Source organism: Megalopta genalis, chromosome 5 (assembly GCF_051020955.1).
Source record: "Megalopta genalis isolate 19385.01 chromosome 5, iyMegGena1_principal, whole genome shotgun sequence".
Lineage (NCBI taxonomy): Eukaryota > Metazoa > Arthropoda > Insecta > Hymenoptera > Halictidae > Megalopta > Megalopta genalis.
The window spans coordinates 16,657,273-16,677,018 of NC_135017.1; the positions used below are offsets into that span (position 1 = coordinate 16,657,273).

Sequence of the window (19,746 nt, forward strand, 5' to 3'; positions counted from 1 at the left end):
CGATCTATGCATAATTTTTAACGGTACTTTCAGCGCCGTCCAACGAAGAATTTCGGGACTACGGCGACGCGCGACTTTACCATCGGTCAAGACCAACGGTTTCAGCGTTTCCCCGCTGCACGGAGTGGCGCTGTTCGAACGTTTGAAAACGGCAGAAAATACGTGGCAGATTTTACATCGACCCTTATCGGAAATGCGGCACAAATTATTTGTCCGGACATTTGATATTGCAACGTAAAACGGAAGATCGTTGATAGCCGATCAAATGAGATTCGAAGAAAACGGAAAGCTACCGGAGGTAAGCGCGATTCGAGTCGGGCGACGGAAAGGTGCATCGGGGATAATTTTTCATTCCGCGATAATCCGACGCGAATAGATTCCGCTGCTGCAACGCGAGCTAACGCAAGCTGACGCAAGCCGCGTGCTCGATCGTTCGACTGTACGTAGCACGTACGTGGTATTTATGTACGTGAAAGACGACGGCGAAAGATGTCGCCGCGATCGGCGTACCCATCTATCCGTTCCCCGTTCTCAGCGTTCAAGTCCAAAATTAGTAAATAAAGATGGTGGCAGCGCGTGAGACGTGTGCCGTATCGTCTCGCGAAAAATGTCTGGTAAAATGAAGTGGAAACGGAGAAGGTTCGCGATCTTTCAGGAAAGTTCGAACGTTAGAAAGACTTAGCGACCGGGGTCGGACCAAAGACTACGACAACAGTGTAAATAGTGATTGGTTCCTTCTATAGTTTATCCCGGGGCTAGAAGCGGGTAGCAGCCGCAAAAAGAGGATAATTTCGTTCCAGAGTTCACCGTAAGGTACAAATTCTCGCTATTTTTAGATTGAATCCGAGCGTCGATCCTCATTGAAAGAGTGTCGAGCGAAGTCGAGTCGAGACGAGACGAGACGAGTCGAGCAGAGTCGAGTCGAGACGAGTCTCGAGTTAGTACACGGTATCGGCTGAGCCAAACTTCCGAGACCGATTCTCTACTCTTTCGCGGAACCAGTCAACGGAGACACCGTTGATCTTCTTTCGCAGGCGTTTCCGATCGCTCGATAACGAGCGAGAAACCGAGCAAGGAGTCGTTCGATCGCCTCGCTAAACCGTTTAATCCCGTCTCGCTCGGTCTCGTCTGGTCTCGCCTCTGGTTCCTTTCCGCCTCGTTCCGTTTCATTCCGTTCGGTTCCGCTTCGAATCGAATCGAGCCGAACCGATCCGATCCGAATCGGAGGCCCTGAACTCGAATCCGAATCCCCGAACCCTTTGGCACCGTCCTCGGACAACCCCTTCGCCGAAGGCCGAAGGAAGCCTTATTCTCGGCCGTGTCCGAAGACGCCGCTCGGAACAATTAACGGATGTCCCGAAAGATCCCTTTAAAATATCAGAATGCTATTTTTATCGATAGAAACCTACATACCGCGGTACGCGGTTCATTCGCAAACGGTGCACCGATATACGCGATACGCGCGCTCCGACATGGATTTTCTCTAACCCAATTTATTAGGCCGTTAGGCGATTCCTCGGGACGTCCGGATCAATTCTCCGGATTCGCCCGGTCTCATCCATTTTCCCGAAGCCGCGTTTCTCTCGTCCGTTCGCGGCGCGCGGTCGTTTCGGCTTTACCGGTAAGATTTCGGCTCGGCCATCGCTACGGCCATTGCTCGGCGATCGTTGCCAACGAGAGTTCCTCGTGGAAACGATCTAGGTCCATCGACGACAACACGTCTCGACGATGACTTCTCGCGTGACCGTCGCCCCCGTAATTTAGCCACGGCTGCTACCTACGCGCGCGCGTATATTCGCGTATTGTCGCGGCACGTAACGAACTCGTTAAAGGTCAACGAGATGAAACGCGGCGCAAGGGATGCGTGAACGGGGAGGAGATAGGTTGCTCGAAGGTTCGCGTATATACAGGGTGTCTCGAGCCCACCGTTTCTTATCGAAAATATGCACGTGCCTAATTGTCGCATGCGACGACCGATAGATAACTCGGACACAACGCGCGACATCCGAGATAGGAGAGACGAGAGACGGGAGGAGACCCGCGATAAGGGAATTCCGCGCGCGCGATGCAACATTTTGCAAAGTTCGTTTTCGCGATTCCGAGCACAGCCGCGGATATCGGCGGGTTTCGAAATCGCGACGCGAGCGTTGCGACATCGTTTCTCGCGGACGTTGATAATCGTCGTCGAAGCAGGCGCGAGCTCTGTTTTTTCGTTCGCGTTTGTAGCGCGTTGAACGTAACACCGCGAAACATTTCCCGGCCGAAATAGCACAGATGTCCGGATGCTCGCGGACGCGAAGACGAACGCGAAGACGAATACGCGGTCTAAGGGGAAGACGAAGACGAAGACGAAGACGAAGACGAAGGCGAAGACGAACGAGAACGCGAAGGCGAACACCGACGATATTCGCCGAGCGTGGGCTATTAATTCCTCGTGACTCAAACTTTTGTCGCGAGAAATCGCGATCCACGCGTACAATCACCCGCGCTCCGCGCACAGGAGTTCATTCATATATGCAACGCGGGTCGCGCGGACGAATAATGCGGGTTTTAATAATAACGCGTGAATCACGAGATACCATAGAAGCTGTCGCGGAGGACGTCGACGGTTCTCCTTCCATTTCCATCGGGCCGACGGTCCGCGTCGCTCCGTCGCGGCCTCGTATCGCGCTCGCCGACTTGATCGAACGCGATCGAAGCTTTTCCACGGACTTTGTCCGGTTTTCGAGCCAGCCGCCTGGCCCGCGATCGAACGGCGAGGCTCGGAAGGCCAAGGAAAGGAAGTTCTCACTGGCAAGAATTCCGGAATTCGGTTCCCTTCGGCTCTCGTCCCGTTCGAACGGCGTCCAAACGACAAAGCGGGACGTTCCGCGCGCGTCCGGCGTCGGCCGCCGTTAATAACGCGAACGCGCAAATGTAAATTTATCTTGGCAGATTTTTGGTAGGGACGCTGCCAAACGGTCGCGGCGCGGCGCCTTCCCATGCATCGACCCGATAGATCGTTTTCTCGGCTTCCGCTCGAACGTGGAAAGATCTTTTCGCGTTTCCGCGTACGGTCTCTCGTCCGAATCCAGCGAACGATGCCGCGAAACTGTATTCGAACGGTGCCGAGGGACGTTCCCCGACGCTCCGTCGCGTGCACGCGACGATACGTCCTCGTAATCGGCTGGCCGAACGTATCCCGCGTTCTTTCAGACTTCGCGTTGACAGTAGTATTTTGGACACCGTCTAAAAATACCGGGTAAAAATGATCGTGACCTGGCTACTGCGCGTTCCTCGGAGCACTCGCGTCCGGATCGTTCGGCTCGTCGACGGAGCAGGGACGTCGTCTCTCGGCCGTTTCGCGATCGATCGATCGGTTAATCTCGATTCCCGTTCTCCCGCGAAACACGTCCGGAGATCGGAGAAAGGGAATCGAAGAAGCGGAGGGAAGAGAGGAATTCGAAGAAGCATCGCGGGACGTAACGCGCGCGCGATGAAATGGAAGTCATTAGGACATCAGCCCTGAAGCCCGAGTCTGCCCACGCGTTGGGTCGGGTCTACGCGTCCGCTAAAAATATCGAAACGCACCGATCGAGTATCGAGAACGGGAACGAGACGCGGCGCCGCGGGGCGATGTTACGGGGCACAAGCGCGTGCACGTGTTCCGTTCCGTTCCATTCCGTTTCCAAAGAGTTCCGTGGGCCCATAGATCGGCGCGGACACGCGCTCCGCGACGAGATATTTTGCGAGATCGTGCCCATTTTCACGCGGTATTCCGCGCGTTCGACGGCTCGAGTTCCGTGGCGCTAAAACGCTGGCGATAATAGACCTTGCGAAGCTGGCTAGACGGTAACGATCTATCTAGCTTGCTTCGAGGCAAATTGGCAAAGCCCACCCATCGAATCTGCTCGCGCCAACGTCAAAACCCGGAAGCGTCCACGCAACTTGGACACAGCGAGCTCGGCTCCTTGGGGAATCGCTTCGCGAGATTCGCTTCGATTCCGAATCGAGTCGAACGAAATCGCGCCGCCCTTCGGAACTCGTTTTTTTCGCGCACCGCGACGACGAGGAACGGGATACGTCGCGACGAAGGAAACGGACCTGCCAAGGCCAAGCGCCTCGTCGATCAGGTGAAAACGATCGCGAGACGTTCGAGACGAGAGAGCGACGCGACATTTGGCAAGGTTCTCCTGCTGTCTCTGGTCTTGTCGCGGTTTGTCGCATCGCGGCGTGCCACAGCCGCAAGCTTAAATCGGATTGTAGCGTTTTGGCATGACCCGAGGAATTCACCCCGAAAAATAATTCGAGAGCGTCGGCCTAGGCCTCGTCGCGTCGCGTCTCGTCTCGTCGACGACGTCGGATACCCGAACGAACGGCTCCCGATGCGCGACAAAAGTTTGTCGATCGAGAGGAGAAAGCGTTTCCGAGAGCAACTTTCTTTCGACTTCCGACGATCGATGCTCGGCGACACCGCGCCGAAACCGGCGCGTCGCGTCCCATCGCCCGATTCTCCGAGAAAACCTATCCGTCGGGGACCGTTCAGCCAGCGGGAGCGCAGCCGTAGGGCTTTCGCCGGTTCTTTGACCCCTTTTGCGGACGCAGCCGCGGCCTCGGCACGCCGGAAGCCCGGCTTTGGATGCCAAAACGAACGGGCGACCGGTCGTTACATCCATATCGCGAGGCATTAATAGCCGCCTCCGACGAGCCGTCGTCTCGGTTCCACGGTCGAGACGTTCCGTTCGAACAATTTCTTTCGGCACGCATCGAGGACGCGGATCTTCGATCGTGGTCCCGCCTCGAATCTTTCTCCTTCTCGTCCTTGTTCTCCATCCGATTAGGGGGAAACGCGACGATTCGCGCGTATGTTCGGTTCGGTACGGTTCGGTTCGGTTGGGTTCCATCGAGCGTTTCGTCGAGGAGGCGAGCAACCCCGGGGCCGTCCATGGGCGGGAGCGACGTACACCGACGTCTCGCACCGAAAATAAACCTGCCCCGTTCCACCTCTCCGTCCTTCGTTCCTCGTTGGACCGCGAGCTCGATAACAGTGCCCCTTCGTCGCCGTTATCCACGGGCTCCACGGTTCACCATCGCGAGAGCACGCGGTCTCGCCTCCTCGGATCTTGCCCACGCCTCGCCTCCGAGCAACCGATCGCCTCCGATCAAACGATGGCATCCTCCTACGACCCGCGGCCTACGACGGCCGCTTCAACGATCCGCCCGAGCTGGATCGTCCACGATCTCGCTCGCTCTCCGTCCTTTCCTCCGGCGTCCTTGTTCGCCGCGTCGCGCCAAAGATGCTCGACGAAAAGATACCTGTGCGCGATCGGGCGCGAAAGACTCGCTCGACGAACAGCCGAAACGTATCGACGAAGTCCGGGCCGACGTCGGAGCCCTGTCCGAGGGCGATCGCGTCGGCTTCGTCGCGAAACGGAAAGCGGGGGATGGCGAAGAGAGCGCGAACTCGCGGCGTTCGAGCTGAATCGTGACTTTTCTTTTCGTTTTCTTTGCAGAGATAAGTAAGGCAAAATGGTTGTCGGCGAGGCGAGCATACACAACATTATGGGAGGCATGGAGAGCACGGGAGGGGTGCGTCTTCACAATCACAAAAGGAAGTTGAAGCAGAGGTACGTCGGTCCAGCGAGATCGAGAAGCGGCGAACGAGAGAGAAAAAGAGAAAAAAGAGAAATATCCGTGCGATTCGATGATTCGAAACGAGAGAGCGGGCGCCGCTGTTCTACCCGTTTCGACGTAGAACGAACCGCCCCGCGTAGACGATGACGCGCGTGTGTCCGAGGCGTCGCACCCCCAACGTGTTCCGTTTGTTTTCTTTGATTCAGGTTCGACATCATCAAGAAGCTCGGTCAAGGTACTTACGGTAAAGTTCAGCTCGGCATAAACAAAGAGACCGGCCAAGAAGTGGCGATCAAGACCATCAAGAAATGCAAAATCGAAACGGAGGCCGATCTGATCAGGATACGAAGGGAGATTCAGATAATGTCGAGCGTCCAGCATCCGAACATCATTCACATTTACGAAGGTAAGAATCGATCTTCGATCTCGGATCTCGACGCGACCGGCTTCGAAGCTGCGCGCCAACGAAGATTCAGGATAACGTGTTCCGTTTTGATTTCAGTGTTCGAGAACAGAGAGAAAATGGTGCTGGTGATGGAGTACGCGGCGGGCGGCGAGCTCTACGACTACCTCAGCGAGCGCAAGGTGTTGTCGGAGCACGAAGCTCGCCGGATATTCCGACAGATCGCCACCGCGGTCTTCTATTGTCACAAGCACAAGATCTGCCACAGAGACTTGAAGCTGGAGAACATTCTCTTGGATCAAGCGGGGAACGCGAAGATCGCGGACTTTGGGCTGTCGAACGTGTTCGACGAGCAGAGGCTGTTGAACACGTTCTGCGGCAGTCCGCTCTACGCCAGCCCCGAGATCGTCAAAGGCACGCCTTATCACGGGCCCGAGGTCGACTGCTGGAGCTTGGGCGTTCTTCTCTACACGTTGGTCTACGGTGCCATGCCCTTCGACGGCTCGAACTTTAAGCTACTAGTCAAACAGATCTCGCAGTCCAACTACTTCGAGCCGAAGAAACCGTCGCGTGAGTCGATCCGTTCGATGCGTACAGATATCTTTCCAGTCTCCGCCGATTCCTAACGCGTCGTTCGATTGCAGCCGCCTCGCCCCTGATCAAGGACATGTTGACGGTGACGCCTGGCAAGCGGGCCGACATAGAAAGGATTTGCACCCACTGGTGGGTGAACGAGGGCTACGAGCAGAACTGTTTGGACATCGCCGAAGAGCTGGCGGCTCAGACGCCGGTGCGGCTCGATCTGCTGCTGTCGTTGGTGCCGCAGTCGGCCAGCGCCGAGAAGCTGGTGGTGGGCGACGACCGGCAAGCCGCCGGGGACACCGACGACGTGTCTTCCGAAACCCTGGTGCCCACCAGATGCCATTCCGTCGGCAGCTTGATGGAGCTCGATCGAAACGATTCCGACAGGAGAGCGAACAGGAGAATGCAGATGCTGCTGGCGGAGGACGAGTCGAGGTCCGCGCAGCAAATCTCCTCCGGCGAGGCCAAGAGGAAGCTGGAGACGACGCCGTCGATGGAGGAGACGGCCGCCGCCGGCGTCAAGAGGAAGGAGCGTTCCAGGAGAAAAGAGAGAACCGACGAGCGGGAACCAAGAGCCTACAGATCCGGATCCAGGTAAAACCGTGCGCGCGCACTCTTTCTCGTTGTTTCTCCGCTTTCTTTCTTCCCCCGGCGAACCATTTCCCCTATCGGCTGTCTCAAAAGTTTCTCGTTTCGCGCAGGCACCATTCGGCGCCTATTCCGAACGCGATCACGGAGGAGGCCATGGAGGTGGACCCCGTCGCGATCCTTGCTCCGGCGGGCACCGATCCGAACGGAGCCGACGCGACGACCGGTTGCCTGGAGTTGATCAAGGAATGCAACGAGAGATCGCCCAGCAAGGAACGCAGCAAAACGCCGGTGCCCGCGCCAGCGCCGCGGAAACAGGAGGAGCCGGTCGACGACGCGATTATGGACGATGCCTCGAATACCGGCGCGACCGACCGCGAGGAAAAGGTCTCCCGGCAAGACGAAGCGACGCGCAGCCGATCCGTCGAGGGCGGACAGAATCTCGCGACGGCGTACGACGATCGATCAAAAGCGATCTCGAAGTCCGAAACCTGCGAGTCGAAGTTGACCGGCAACGACCGATTCGTGGGTCACGACACCGTCAGCTTGGAGGCGACGCAACGGGAATTCAAGAAGCTGAAAGAGAAGGCGCTCTCCCTGGACTCGGAGCTGTCCACGGAGACGCGGGACGTTCCGGCGAGAACGTTCGAGAGGAGACGTTCGAAGATTTTCGAAACCGCGGAGAAGTTCAATCAGATGGCGTCGAACGTCGAGACCGAGAAGCCGAAAAAGATCTTTATTCCCGGAGTGAACGTGGGCGGAGCGAAACGAGTGTTCGAGCGGAAAGCCAGTTTGTCTTCGATCGGCGCGCCGCCTCCGGCCAAGCCTAGCGCCTCCAAAGTGATCATCGACGTGCCCACGGACAAGAAGACGAACAAATCGGTCGTCGAACAGTCGAAGCAACCGCGGGAGACTCGAGGCGAGGAACAGCAGCAGCAGCAGCAGCAGCAGCAGGAACAACGGACGCAGAAGCCGGAGGACGAGGAGGAGAAGAAGAAGGAAGAGGCGAAGAAACGGGCCGTGGATATCATAAGCGGCGCGATCGGCAAGCCTCCGGTGCAGCGAAGAGTGAACGGATCTCCGCCGGTTTCACCTCCGGGACACGAGCCGAAAAAACTTCCGCTGAAGATACCCGTCGGAGCGAACGACTCGAGGACCGCCACGGTGTCCGTTTCCACTCCGGTCGACACCACCTTCTCGTTCGGCGAGTCCTCGAGCGGAAACAAGCAGTCGCCGGTAACGATCGCGTTGCGTCTTTCACCGATTGTTTCGATCGTTCGAACGTTCCTTTCGTTTTCAGGTGTCCACGGACGTTCGAGAGATGGACGAGGCGCGAGGGGAGGAGCCCAGGATGTCCAGCAAGGTGGAGATAACTCTGAAAAGCGCGACCCTGCCGAGGCCGCGCAAAACCAGCAAAGCCGAGATCTCGTTGTCGGGAGCAAAGTCTTCGGAACCGGTGGCGTTCAGGTCCGAGGTGGAAGCGAAGATCGACGCGTTCCAGCCGCAGAAGCTGCGAACCCAGAGGTCCGAGGTGGCGTTCCCTGTCGCAGCCGCGATTCCGCAAGCGCATCGGAGCTCGAGCCTCGAGCCGGACATCAGGCATACGGCAGCCTCTGCACCACCCAAGGAGAGAATAATACCGATACAGGTTTGTTCGAGAAATCGATGTCGTCCGTAGACCCCTAGGGTACATTGCGTCGTGCTCGCAGGTCGAAGGGGACAGCGGGAGATCGTTGCAACACTCGTCGACGCCACCGACTCCGCCGACGCCGTCGACGCCGCCGAAACCACCGATGGCTCAGAGATTGGTCTCGCAGAGATCGGGATCGTTGTCCCGACAATCGACCGCCGACTCGGACACCGACAGCGCTTTGGGTTCGACGGTCGGTCCGGAACCCATCAGGAAGAGTCCCAGAGAATACATAATCCCCATCGCGGTCGAGGGCGGCGGTTACGTGACGCCCAGGTCGGGCAGCGTGGAACCCGAGAACAAGACGGGCACGTCGACGAACGCGGGCGCGAACGCCAACGCGTCCAGGTCCAGGTTCGCCAGGCCCCGAAGAATGAGCTCACTGTTGTCGGACGCCAGCGAGGACGAGTCACCGTTCTCCTCGTTGCACAGGTTGGTCGGGAGCACGGTTCTCGGTTCTCGACTTCGTTTCGCGCATCGTTGTCGATCGTTGTCCTACTTCGTTCACTCGTTCCCGTTTTCGCAGAGACAGCGAGGATCTCCTGCAGAGGCACATGCATCGACTGAGAAGCTCTCGGCCGTCGAGGCAACCTCCGGAACACGCGGACAGTCTGTCTTCCGGCGAGGACGACGACGACGACGGCTTCGAGCTGCTCACGGCGGAAAATCTGTTCAGCACTCTGCTCTCCAGAGTGCGGAGCTTAACCCAGAGACTGAACGTGGACGATAACCGAAACGCCGGGTTCCCCAGCTCTCGACTCTTCGGAAGATTGGGCCCGAACTCCTCGCAAACGTTCTGGGGTCTGAATAAGCCGTTATCGAGGTAATTGGCCAACGGCCTTGTCTCTGTTTCCGCGCGACGTCGCGACGCGAGTCGGCTCTCTATCGAAGTCTAATCGGAACGATTCGACGCTTGTTTGCGCAAGCTACCAGACGTATGTCGAAACGAGGACCGTGACTACGTGAGTCCAATTGTTACAACAACTTTAGAACAATGTAGTGTATCCCGATTATCTTAGAAGGTAGTGCAGAACATATTATACGATTGATTCGCCGAACGTAACGAATCGCAAGCTGGCAAGCTTTCTTCGCGTTCGTCGAAACACCCTCCCCCGATCGACCCCGATCCCGATCATTTCGAGAATCGCGAACGAGAACGATCGGGGTCAGTTCGTGTCGGGAAATCCAGCCGGGTCTCGCCACGACTGCGTACTCTCGACGATCACGGGGAATCACCCGAGGTTTGCTTTCTGCCGAGCACAGGCGATTGACGGAGTCTCAGTTCAGGCATCCGTTGGGCCGCGACGAGGACGCGTTCTCGAGGAAAGATCCCGTCGACTCGACGAATCCCAGCAGCCCCGGCACCACCCACGGATCCAACAGCACGCCCACGAGGGAAACCGTGTTCGATATCGGCAGCAACACCTTGCCCAGAGGTAAGAGAGTGTCGTCAAACTGTTTCCAAGACTCCGACAGCTCGATGCGGAGTCGCGTCGCGTCCGACGGCCGACGTTCCTCGTCGGCCCTTTGCGCGTTCCTCGGCGAATCGCAAAGGATCGACGGGTGCGATCCATTCGGGATCTTTTCATCCGGGATTCGTTCGTCTCGCGACTTCGCGGAACGCGCGCGGGCCCCGCGTTTTTTGCTCGGAAACGTATCGCCGACGAAAGAAAGTCGCGAGACGGCCGAGAACATCCTGGATGGTAATCGGTATGCATCTCCTAGTACCTATAGCTGTTGTCGAGTCGTTGATAGACAGAGCCATCTTTTTTTCTTTACTTTTATCGATTTGCCTCTTCTCTTTTAGTTTACTCTCCGCCTTTTTGTCTCTCGCTCGTCCACTCTGTTCCTCCTTCCCCCGATCTCTCCCCCCGCCGTCCGTGTGTCCCATCGTCGACGACGTGGTATTTTTCCGACTTTTTGATTGCCTGAACATGTTTTTTGCAACTTTTTCTACTAACCCTACTTAGAATAGTCGATCGGTTCATGTTTGGCACAGGTGGGTAAACGTGGTTCCGATAATTTCGGGAGATTTCTAGGCTCTTTCACGGATCGCACACTCTTCTCTTCTCAACTCTTCTCCGTTCTCCATCGTTCTCCATCGTTCTCCACCGTTTGTTTTCGCGAGAGGGTGGGAGGATCGCGCGAATCGTTTGCCGATCGAAGCGCGCGTCTTGTTCGATGTTGCTCGCAAAAAGAAAAAAAGGGAAACGGTACCCGCCTGCTGTGTACAATTTACAATTTTCATTCGAATAACCGTGACGTCCCCTCTACACTTCCACCACGATCCCGTGCTCGTGCTCGTTGCAGCAGTGTATCGATCCAAAGGGAAAATCGGCGCGCCGCGATCGGTCGCGAACGTGAGAGAAACGGGTTTTCGCTATTTGAATTACTCACAGACGTAACTCACACTTTGCCTGACATAGAACCTCGTAATATATAATAATGTAATACAAGATATATAATTAATAATAATGGTAATAATAGCAATGACAATAATGATAATAATAATAATAATAGTAATAATAATACGCTGTAGTAGCGAGTTGCAATGTTGTTGCTGTAGATTTTTCTATACGTACACATATGTATCGCATATATACGCGTATATGTCTAGATATATACATGTACACACATTATCCTATTAACACGAACGAGCAGCCGTAATACATTCGTCTTTTGTAATTGATCGAGTGTACGCGTATTGTACTAAAGTTTATGGCATGACTGCGCACGTATCCATGAACGCGCACGAGCGCACGAGGAACAACTTCGGTTCTATGCTATCCAAGAGACAGAATCCATCTTGAATCAAGAACATTCATGCATCTACTTCACGTCTATCGTCGACTCTTCAATCAGCGATCAAGGGAATTGAAACTGTTTGTCACCGGCGATCGATGCTTTCGCGGTCCGCATCCTCTTCCGACGATTTCCTCGTCGTCGACGCTCGTCCAAGGTTGCTTCGGCGAAGACGTGGACGTTCGTCGATCGACGAGCAACGCGTCGGCGTCGGTGCGGACCGACCTCGAAAACACGTACAGTAATGTCTCCCTAATCGACGCCCAGATTGCGCACGAAAATGGACAATTTGGGCAGAGAAGATACGATTGTTCGAGCCTCGTGGTTTATTTTTATAGTAATAAATTGTCCACAATTATAAAAACGAGCCGCGAGGCTCGAACGATCGTATCTCCTCTTGCGAAATTGTCCAATTTAGTGGAGAATCCGAGCGTCGGTAAGGGAGACGTTACTGTACCGCGGAAAGCGAAGTCGTCCCGGTGGTATCCGTTTTGTAGCACGTGTATAATTGACGGTCTTTTCTGACGGTTGTTGCAGCGACCGTGCGAGTGACTCTCCGTAGGCGGGCAGACGGTAATCCCCAGTAGACAAACCAAGTTAGGTACTATTCTACACTCTCTATCAAGCGAACGCGACACTCTATTCCCGTCGCGGGTCATCCGTCTGTCGGTTGGTGTCACGTTCGACGAAGCACAGAGCCGCCGAATCCACTGCGCGGAGCTCGCGACAGCAAACACTCTGTTATAATGTACTCGCGGCTCGGATATCGGACACCGAACACCGAACACCGAACACCGAACATCGGCGAAACACGTTACGCTCGCGAGCCTGTTCGTCGACTCCGTGTCGAGACGAGACGAGAGGATCTCGAGCGAACGCGATCGAGAAGAGCTCCGTCGAATCGAGAGCCGAGAAGTTTGTCGAACCGAGTCCCCGCGACGGCGTTCGCGTGTCCTCGCGGAACAGCTTTTAGCCGCGAACGAAAACGGAAATGGAATCGGAAAATCGCGACAATTACGTGCCAGAGCAGAAACGAAGGAGGCAACGCGCGCGACGATCGATTCGCAACGAGAACCCGACGTTATCGTCGCGTTTCCAAAACGGTATACATACTAAACAAAATCCGTTGCATAACAAAGAGATTTCTACATTCGTTGAGGAAGACGGTATCTCGATAGATCGATGTGTACCGCAAGGCGAAGGAGAGAGCTAACCCTTGTTTGAGATGGCTGATATTTGTTGTGTTTTCAAGAGTTTAAATAACAGCGTTTTATTACTTCACGTTGTCTCAGCATGCTTTGATAATGCTACTATATTGTATTTAATATTGTACACTGCATTACTTTTGACTCGAGTCGACGCAATAGCGTTGCGGTTGTTTGGATCAAGTTAAGGACGCGAAAGCGCGACGCGTTCGTATTTCGATGTAATCGCTCGCGGACTTCCCGGAATCGATGCAGAGAGGAGAGACACCGATCTCTTCGAAGGATAACTTTCTTTCGAGAGGGACCAGCGAGTCGACCGATCGATCGATCGAACGAACGAACGAACGAACGACGAACGAACGTGCGTTCGTTCGACGAGAACCTTCGCGCCTCGGGTCAACACGCTCGACGAACGCGAGTTTTACGCCGCGTACGTACGTCCCGTTCTCTCTTCGTCGATGTGCTCGCATCTGGTTCGATTTCGAAAGGGAAACGGAAGCGACGCCGACAACGGCAACGGCAACGGCGATGGAAGCGGAAGGAAGCAGCGGGGGGAGACGGCGACAGATGCGGCAGTAAAAACCAGCGAAAGCAGCGGAAGCGGCGGCAACGGCAGAAGTTAGTTACAGCGGGCGGCAACGGCTCAACCCAACCGATCGCTCTCGATCCCGTTTTGTGCCAGAATCTGCGACGCGTCGCCGACGCTTTTCCCCTCGGCGCTACTCGTCAACTTGTTCGATATTTTTCCTCGCGTCTCGGTTCGGTTTCGCAACGAGTCGACGGTGCGCTCGTTCGGTCGTCGCCACCGATGCCAAAGCAGCGCGATTATATTTCGTAACTTTTAGCAATAATCGCGTTCGCGATTACTCCTTTTTTCGTCGACCGACGGTCAAAAGCCGGTGCTAACGGGGAAGAGGTCGGACGTCGCAGCGCGACAACCTAGCGACCTCGCGCGAGCAGTAGCGCGCGCACGCGCGCGCGCGAGTTTATTTATTAATTTTCGAGAGATTTTATATAAGAGAAGGCAACGCGTTACATGTATGCAGAAATAAAGGAGTGTAAATACCGAGAGAAGAAGACGAAGAAGAATGTTTTGCCCGGTCGCATCCCGAACGTCCGCACCCGCGCCCGCACCCGCGCCCGTTCCCGTTCCCGTTCCTCGTCCCGAACAACGAGAACGCCAGACTTTTCGCGCGGAATGTGTGGAATTTGCGTAGACGTTATCTCACTCTTTTTCCAGATAGAGTAGAGCGCGAAGACGCGGATACGGCAGCAGAAACGAGAGCCGAAGCGGAACCGGAAACGGAGCTGGCCCGAGTCGGCAAAGACGCGCGAGAATCGTTGGAACTCGGGTTCACGCCGAGCCTGGCGAAGCGGCTCAGCAGATCGTTCATCGAGCAAACGAGGCGACCCTTGCCGTACGAGAAACGGCACCGGCGCTCGGTCGAGGCGACGGAGCCGTCCGCGACGGAGGGCGACGCCGACGTCGACGCCGTCTCCGATCGGACAGAGTACAAGGAGCATCGTGCCTCGGCCAACAACAGAACGGTGCGCAGATCGAACAGCCTGCTGGAGTCGACGAGCACCGGCAGAGACGCGTCCCATCGAGCGTCGCCGTTGCCGCGACGAAGCGTCAGCCTCTTCGACGACGACTGCTACGGCTACGGCTACGGCTACGATTACGACTTGGACGCGGACGTCGATCGCCGGTCGGCGACCGCGCCGTTCTCCAAGTACGCGACGGCCGCCGTCAGGAAATACGCGGAGAACGCCGCGGCGACCGCCGCCGGTGCCGGCAAGCTGCGCAGGGAGAACTTCCACGCGTACAGGACCGACAAGATCCAAGAGGAGCCGGCGACCGACGACGCGTCGGGCCCGCCGCCGAGACTCGAGTTCGACCACCTGGACAGCTACGCGACCGACAACGGCTCCGTCTCGGAGATGCCGGACGCGACGTCCAGCGTGTCGACCAAGTCGTACGACACCTCGCCGACCACCGAGTCCTCCTCGAACGCGCTCGACTACAACCGGTTCTCCTACGCCGGCAAGTCGGATCGGTCGTCGAGGAGCTTCGAGAACAGGCTGCTCGCCGCCGAGAATCTGATCAAGGAGTCGAAGCTGAGGAACCTCGGATCGAACCGGTTCGACCCGAATCTGAGCTCCAGCTACAAGGAGAACGACAAATGCGAGAAGCAGTCGCTGGTCCCGATCGGCGAGCGCGCCGACCAGTGCTCCTCCTCGAGCTTGGCGAAGCGGCGGAGTTGCATCCCGAGCTTGCGGCTGCGGTCCGGCTCGCTGACCAGGGAGCCGACCGGCCGACCGGATCGTCGCAAGTCGTTCGCGGACGCGCGGGATCTCGGCGGCGTCGCGGCGCGGGCCCTCAGCCCGGAGAAGTCCCTCCTCGGCAAGCTGTTCGGGCCGTCGAGCAACCGGGACGCCGAGTCCAAGCAGCGGGAGAGGAACAAGGACGCCGACAGGGAGAAGGAGAAGCCGCAGAAGTCGAAGCAGCACAGGATATCGCGGTTCCTGCGGCCCGACTTCTTCGACACTCCGCGGGAGGAGAGCAAGTACGCGAAGGAGAAGGAGGAGCGGAAGGCGGCCGAGAACGAGAGGCGCAAGTCTCGCTTCATGAGGCGGAAGAGCGAGAGCAGGCCGCGCGAGGCGAGCAGCGTCGAGCGAGAGAAGCGGGACAAGGAGCTGAAGAACGAGATCAACGCGCTCAGGAAGGACAGCCGGCCGAACGAGAATTCCTCCGAGGAGAAACGGGAGGAGGACGCGTCGCCGGTAACGCCGACGCCGACGCCGACGCCGGCGCCGACGCCGATCGTCGAATCCGTCGAGGGGAAGAAGACCGAGAAGCACGGGTCGCGAAACAGCTTCCTGCACTCGCTCGAGAAGAAGTTGGAACGGCTCCGGTCGAGCGAGGAGCCGAGCGGAGCCGCGGCTTCGGCGCAAAACGGCGGACTCGCGAGCGAGTCGCGAGAACGCTCCGCGCCGCCCGGCGAGGCGAGGCCGGCCCGCGAAGCCGGATCGCTCGGGAAGGCCGGCAGCGTCGAAGATCTGATCGCGTCGAGCAAGCCCGTCGGTCGAACGTCCTCGAGGAGCAAGGTCTCGTCGGTGTTGGGCCTGTTCAGGAGCACGGACGCGAAGCAGGCGGCGAACGCGATCGGCAGCCGCACGCAGAACGCGATCCTCGGCCGGCTCAAGCGAAGCCCGCCAAAGTCCTCGAAGAGCGACGCCGCGGTCGTCGGCGAGGACGCGGCTTGCTGCGCGAACGGCGCTGGAAACGGCAACGGCAACGGCAGCAGGATACCGACGAAGCTCGCTGGCAAGGTCGAGCCGAAGGCGACCAAGAAGCTCGTCGCCGAGGGAAAAATAAAGCCGGCCGCGGGGCCCGAGTCGCCGAAGCGGTCTCCGCCGAAGGAGAAGCCGTCGATCGCCAAGGAGAGAAGAGCCTCCAGCGAGAAGGAGCCCAAGACGCCGGCGAGATCGAGCGAAAGAGAGAGAGACTCGGCGGACGCTCCTCGCGAGAAATCGAACGGAGAGACGAAGCGAGACGAGTCCGCCGAGAAGAAGGGAGAGGCTGCGAACGGCGGCCTGCTCGTCGAGAAGAAGGTACTGAAGACCAGGAAGAACAGGACGCTCGCGGAGACCGGATCGTCGACGGGATCGTCGACCGGCGAATCGACGAAACGCGACGACGCCGACAAGAGGTCGCTGACGCCGACCGTCAAAAAGACGACCAAGGCCGGCGAAACCGGCGAAGGAAACGAGGTCGACGGGACCAAGAGGAAAAAGGTGACGCGAACGGTGAAGAAGCTGGGGAAGAAGACGCCCTCGGACGGCTCCGAGGAGAAGCCGGACGACGCGGGGAAACTCGGGAAGCCGAGAACGAAGAAGAAACCGACGATCGGAGCAGCCGCCGATGCCGGTCAGAGTTCGGAACCGGTAAAGTCGAACCTCTGCAAGGACCTCGGCAAATCTAAAGAGAACGGCGTCGAGTCGCAAACCAACGGAAGGGCCTCGACGCGGTGCAGCGTCGGCGACGGCAAGACCGTCGTCGGGAAGCCGGGCTGCGTTCCGGACGCCAAGCCGCAGGACTCGCAGCGCGCGAGCCGAACCAACCTGAAGCTCGACCTGTCCAAGATACCTCAGCACTCGTTCAGGAACACCACACCCAAGAGGGACTCGCCCAAGTCCGAGTCGCCGAAGACGTCCGGCGGCGACTTTGCCGATTCCCGCGACTCCCCGAAGACGACGCACCCTATTCGGCCCGAGGAGCTCCTGCCCGACAAGCTGATCGAGTGTCTCTCGAAGGTGACGCATCGCGCCAGCATCACCGGCAACAAGATCGTGATCGACAAGCCGCTGCGCGCCAAGGACGTCGCCGAGCTGAAGAGAGAGGTGACCGAGTGCGCCAAGATGATCGAGAGCCGCGTCGGGGCCGCGAGAGAGGCCGCCGCGGATCACGAGCAGCCTCCTCCCAAGGTCCTCGAGGACCTCGAGAAGCGCGAGGACAGGAGAGACGGGGACAAGGAGGCGTCGGCGGCACCCGTCGCTCCGGTCGTCACGGTCGCCACGGTCGCGACGCCGGCCAGCAGACAGCCGTGGAAAGAATCGCCGACGGATCTCGAGCCGTTCTCGCCCGTCGACGAGCCCGACAGCTTCGACTCGTGGTCCGTCAGCTCGACGGAGCTGAACCACGCCAGGACGGATCTTCGCTCGCCCACGTCGCCGTCGCGTTCTCTGTACGCGAGGGCGGACAGCTCGACGACGGAGTCGGTGATCGACCGGATTCGCAGGCGGAGCTTCTACTCCCGGTTCAACGACAGACGAAGGCCGTCGCTGACGGCGCCGCCGCCTGGTCTCGGGCTGTCGACGAGCGCGGCGTCGCTGCCGCGAAAGTACAGCTTCGGCGGGCACCGGGACCGAGACAGGGAGCATCGAGACCGCGGCAAGTACGGCACCGGCGGCTACGGTCTCGCCGCTACGATCGGCAGGACCGGGCAACAGGACTCTCGACGAACGAGAAGCTTCGACTTGTACGCCGACGACGCGGTCGCGGCCGCGATGGCCGCGCGGAATCGGTCCCTCGAGAGGCCCAGATACTCGGACGCGACCTCGTCCCCGTACATCCTCGACGCCAGGTCGTCGATCGAGCACCTGCCTCCTCTCTCCTCCTCGTACGACCCGCTCCGCAGGTACATCCGATCGCCGACCTTCGACCTGTCCAGCTCCCGGACGAGATACCACAGCGCGGACTTCTCGATCGACTCGGACCTCGCGAGCTACCGCAGCCCGTACGCCGGCCTGCTGACGGAGCCAACGATCGACAGCTTCGGCTCGACGTCCACCTTGCCGAGAAAGTACGGCAGCTCCGCGAAGGGCCCGAAGACCGTCGAGTATTACGAGGAGCTGTTGGCTTCCGGTTCCGCCGACTTCTTGCAGATCAGAAAGTCCCCGATCACCGGCGACTACTCCGGAAGATGCGAGAACGGCTACTACAACGGCGCCAAGGACTCGCGCGCGACCGCCTCGAAGCGGAATCCGTACGCGGAGAACGCGAGCGACGCGGAGCCCGGCGAGCAGCGCGATCGGGAAGAGGAACGATTCGTCGAGCGGACAAGGTACACCTTCGCGAATCGGACCGCCCCGCGAAGTCCCGCCTCGAATTGAAACGCGTCTTCTTCGATTTCCAGGAGCAGAAGCGGGAGCACGAGCGCCAGCGTCAGCGCGAGCATCAGTGCCAGTGCCAGCGCCAGCACCAGCGACCGACAAAACGAGGGCCACCGTCGCTCGCCCATCTTCGACGATTCGTCGATGGCGCGCGCGCCCGCTGGAAGCGACCGCGATTATTGAGTCCGTCGAAAGGCTCGGCGTCTCCCGATCCGGACGACGAACAGCTCGATCCAGCTTATCCTCCGTTCGAGAACCGAAGCCGATAAGCGCAGCCGATCGATATCTAGTCGAGAAACCGGTGTTTCTGCCAACGATTTGGCAAAGGCCCGCCCCCGCCGTTCAGGCCCGCGTCGATCGCGGCGCGTATCTTTCGAAACTCTAGTCTTCGAGTTTGTGTCGTGACCGCGCGCGCGTTCAAGCGAATTCGCGTGCAACAGTTGTTTTGTTCCTCTTCTCTTTCGTTTCTTTTCTAATCGCCGTTATCGTTGTCGCTATTACCACTGTCGGTGTGTCGCCGTTACCGTTGCACGAAAGAAGACGCGCGCGCGACGTAAAACGTGAAACGTCCCCCGATCGGGAGAGTCGTCGACCTTGCTAATCGCGCGAACGTTCGTTCGCGTCGCGAGATCGGTTGCAGTATTCGTAGAAACGCGAGCGAAGCGTATTGGCAGCTCGTCGCATCTCGTTGCGATTTTTGCGCGGTTTCGCCGATTTTGCCGCAGCGACGGCTAGTTTTCCCAATGGCTCGGTCCGCGCGAACTGTTTGCTCGCGATCCAGCGAGTTCCGATCAAGCGAAACTCGTTCTCGCGCGATCCGGCTACGAATTGGGACCACGTTCGCGAGAGGAGGAGCTCTCGCCCCGACGCGGCCCGAGAACCCTCCGCGACCGATCGGCTACGGTCTTCCGCTTGTTGTGTATGCGTTTTCTATTCATATACGTATCTTTAAATAAATATCATCGATATTCGAATCGGCCGTCGCCTCCTTCTCTCCGTTCCTCCGTTCGAAGCGCGAGCGACGGGCTTCGAATGTTTCTCCGAACGCGTGCTTTTCGCCAGTTTTCGGCGCGACGCCGCGTTCATCGCCAGATAGAAAGAAAATGTCCGCGACTCTGCTCGATCCGCCGCGATGAATCCGGTGAAATTGCGATTCCTCGCCGAAAGATACGAGAAGGAGAATAAGC

General features: G+C 58.0%; 1 protein-coding gene across 3 annotated transcripts; it reads left to right on the forward strand.

Moving 5' to 3' along the window:
• The first annotated feature begins 141 nt into the window (after nt 1-141).
• On the forward strand, nt 142-19,533 carry Nuak1 (Nuak family kinase 1). 3 transcript variants are annotated; one of them, XM_033482734.2, is made up of 13 exons: nt 142-298; nt 5,493-5,606; nt 5,820-6,019; nt 6,116-6,586; nt 6,661-7,192; nt 7,300-8,422; nt 8,487-8,834; nt 8,896-9,308; nt 9,403-9,699; nt 9,803-9,838; nt 10,140-10,312; nt 14,124-18,510; nt 18,583-19,533. In XM_033482734.2, the coding sequence occupies exons 2-13, from the start codon at nt 5,509-5,511 to the stop codon at nt 18,740-18,742; spliced, it is 8,238 nt and encodes a 2,745-aa protein (XP_033338625.2). In that variant the 5' UTR covers nt 142-298; nt 5,493-5,508; the 3' UTR covers nt 18,743-19,533. The 3 variants fall into 3 exon arrangements, with proteins under 3 accessions (XP_033338625.2, XP_033338624.2, XP_033338626.2); XM_033482733.2 differs by lacking the exon at nt 142-298 and adding an exon at nt 536-813; XM_033482735.2 differs by lacking the exons at nt 142-298; nt 9,803-9,838 and adding an exon at nt 536-813.
• Nucleotides 19,534-19,746: the final 213 nt, after the last annotated feature.

Excerpts from the sequence above, each read along its gene's own strand:
- Nuak1 (XM_033482734.2), top strand. The coding sequence starts at position 5,509 with ATGGTTGTCGGCGAGGCGAGCATACACAACATTATGGGAGGCATGGAG. Across the intron at positions 8,835-8,895 it reads AGAGAATAATACCGATACAG|GTCGAAGGGGACAGCGGGAG; the intron begins GTTTGTTCGAGA and ends TCGTGCTCGCAG. Across the intron at positions 10,313-14,123 it reads CAGCAACACCTTGCCCAGAG|ATAGAGTAGAGCGCGAAGAC; the intron begins GTAAGAGAGTGT and ends CTCTTTTTCCAG.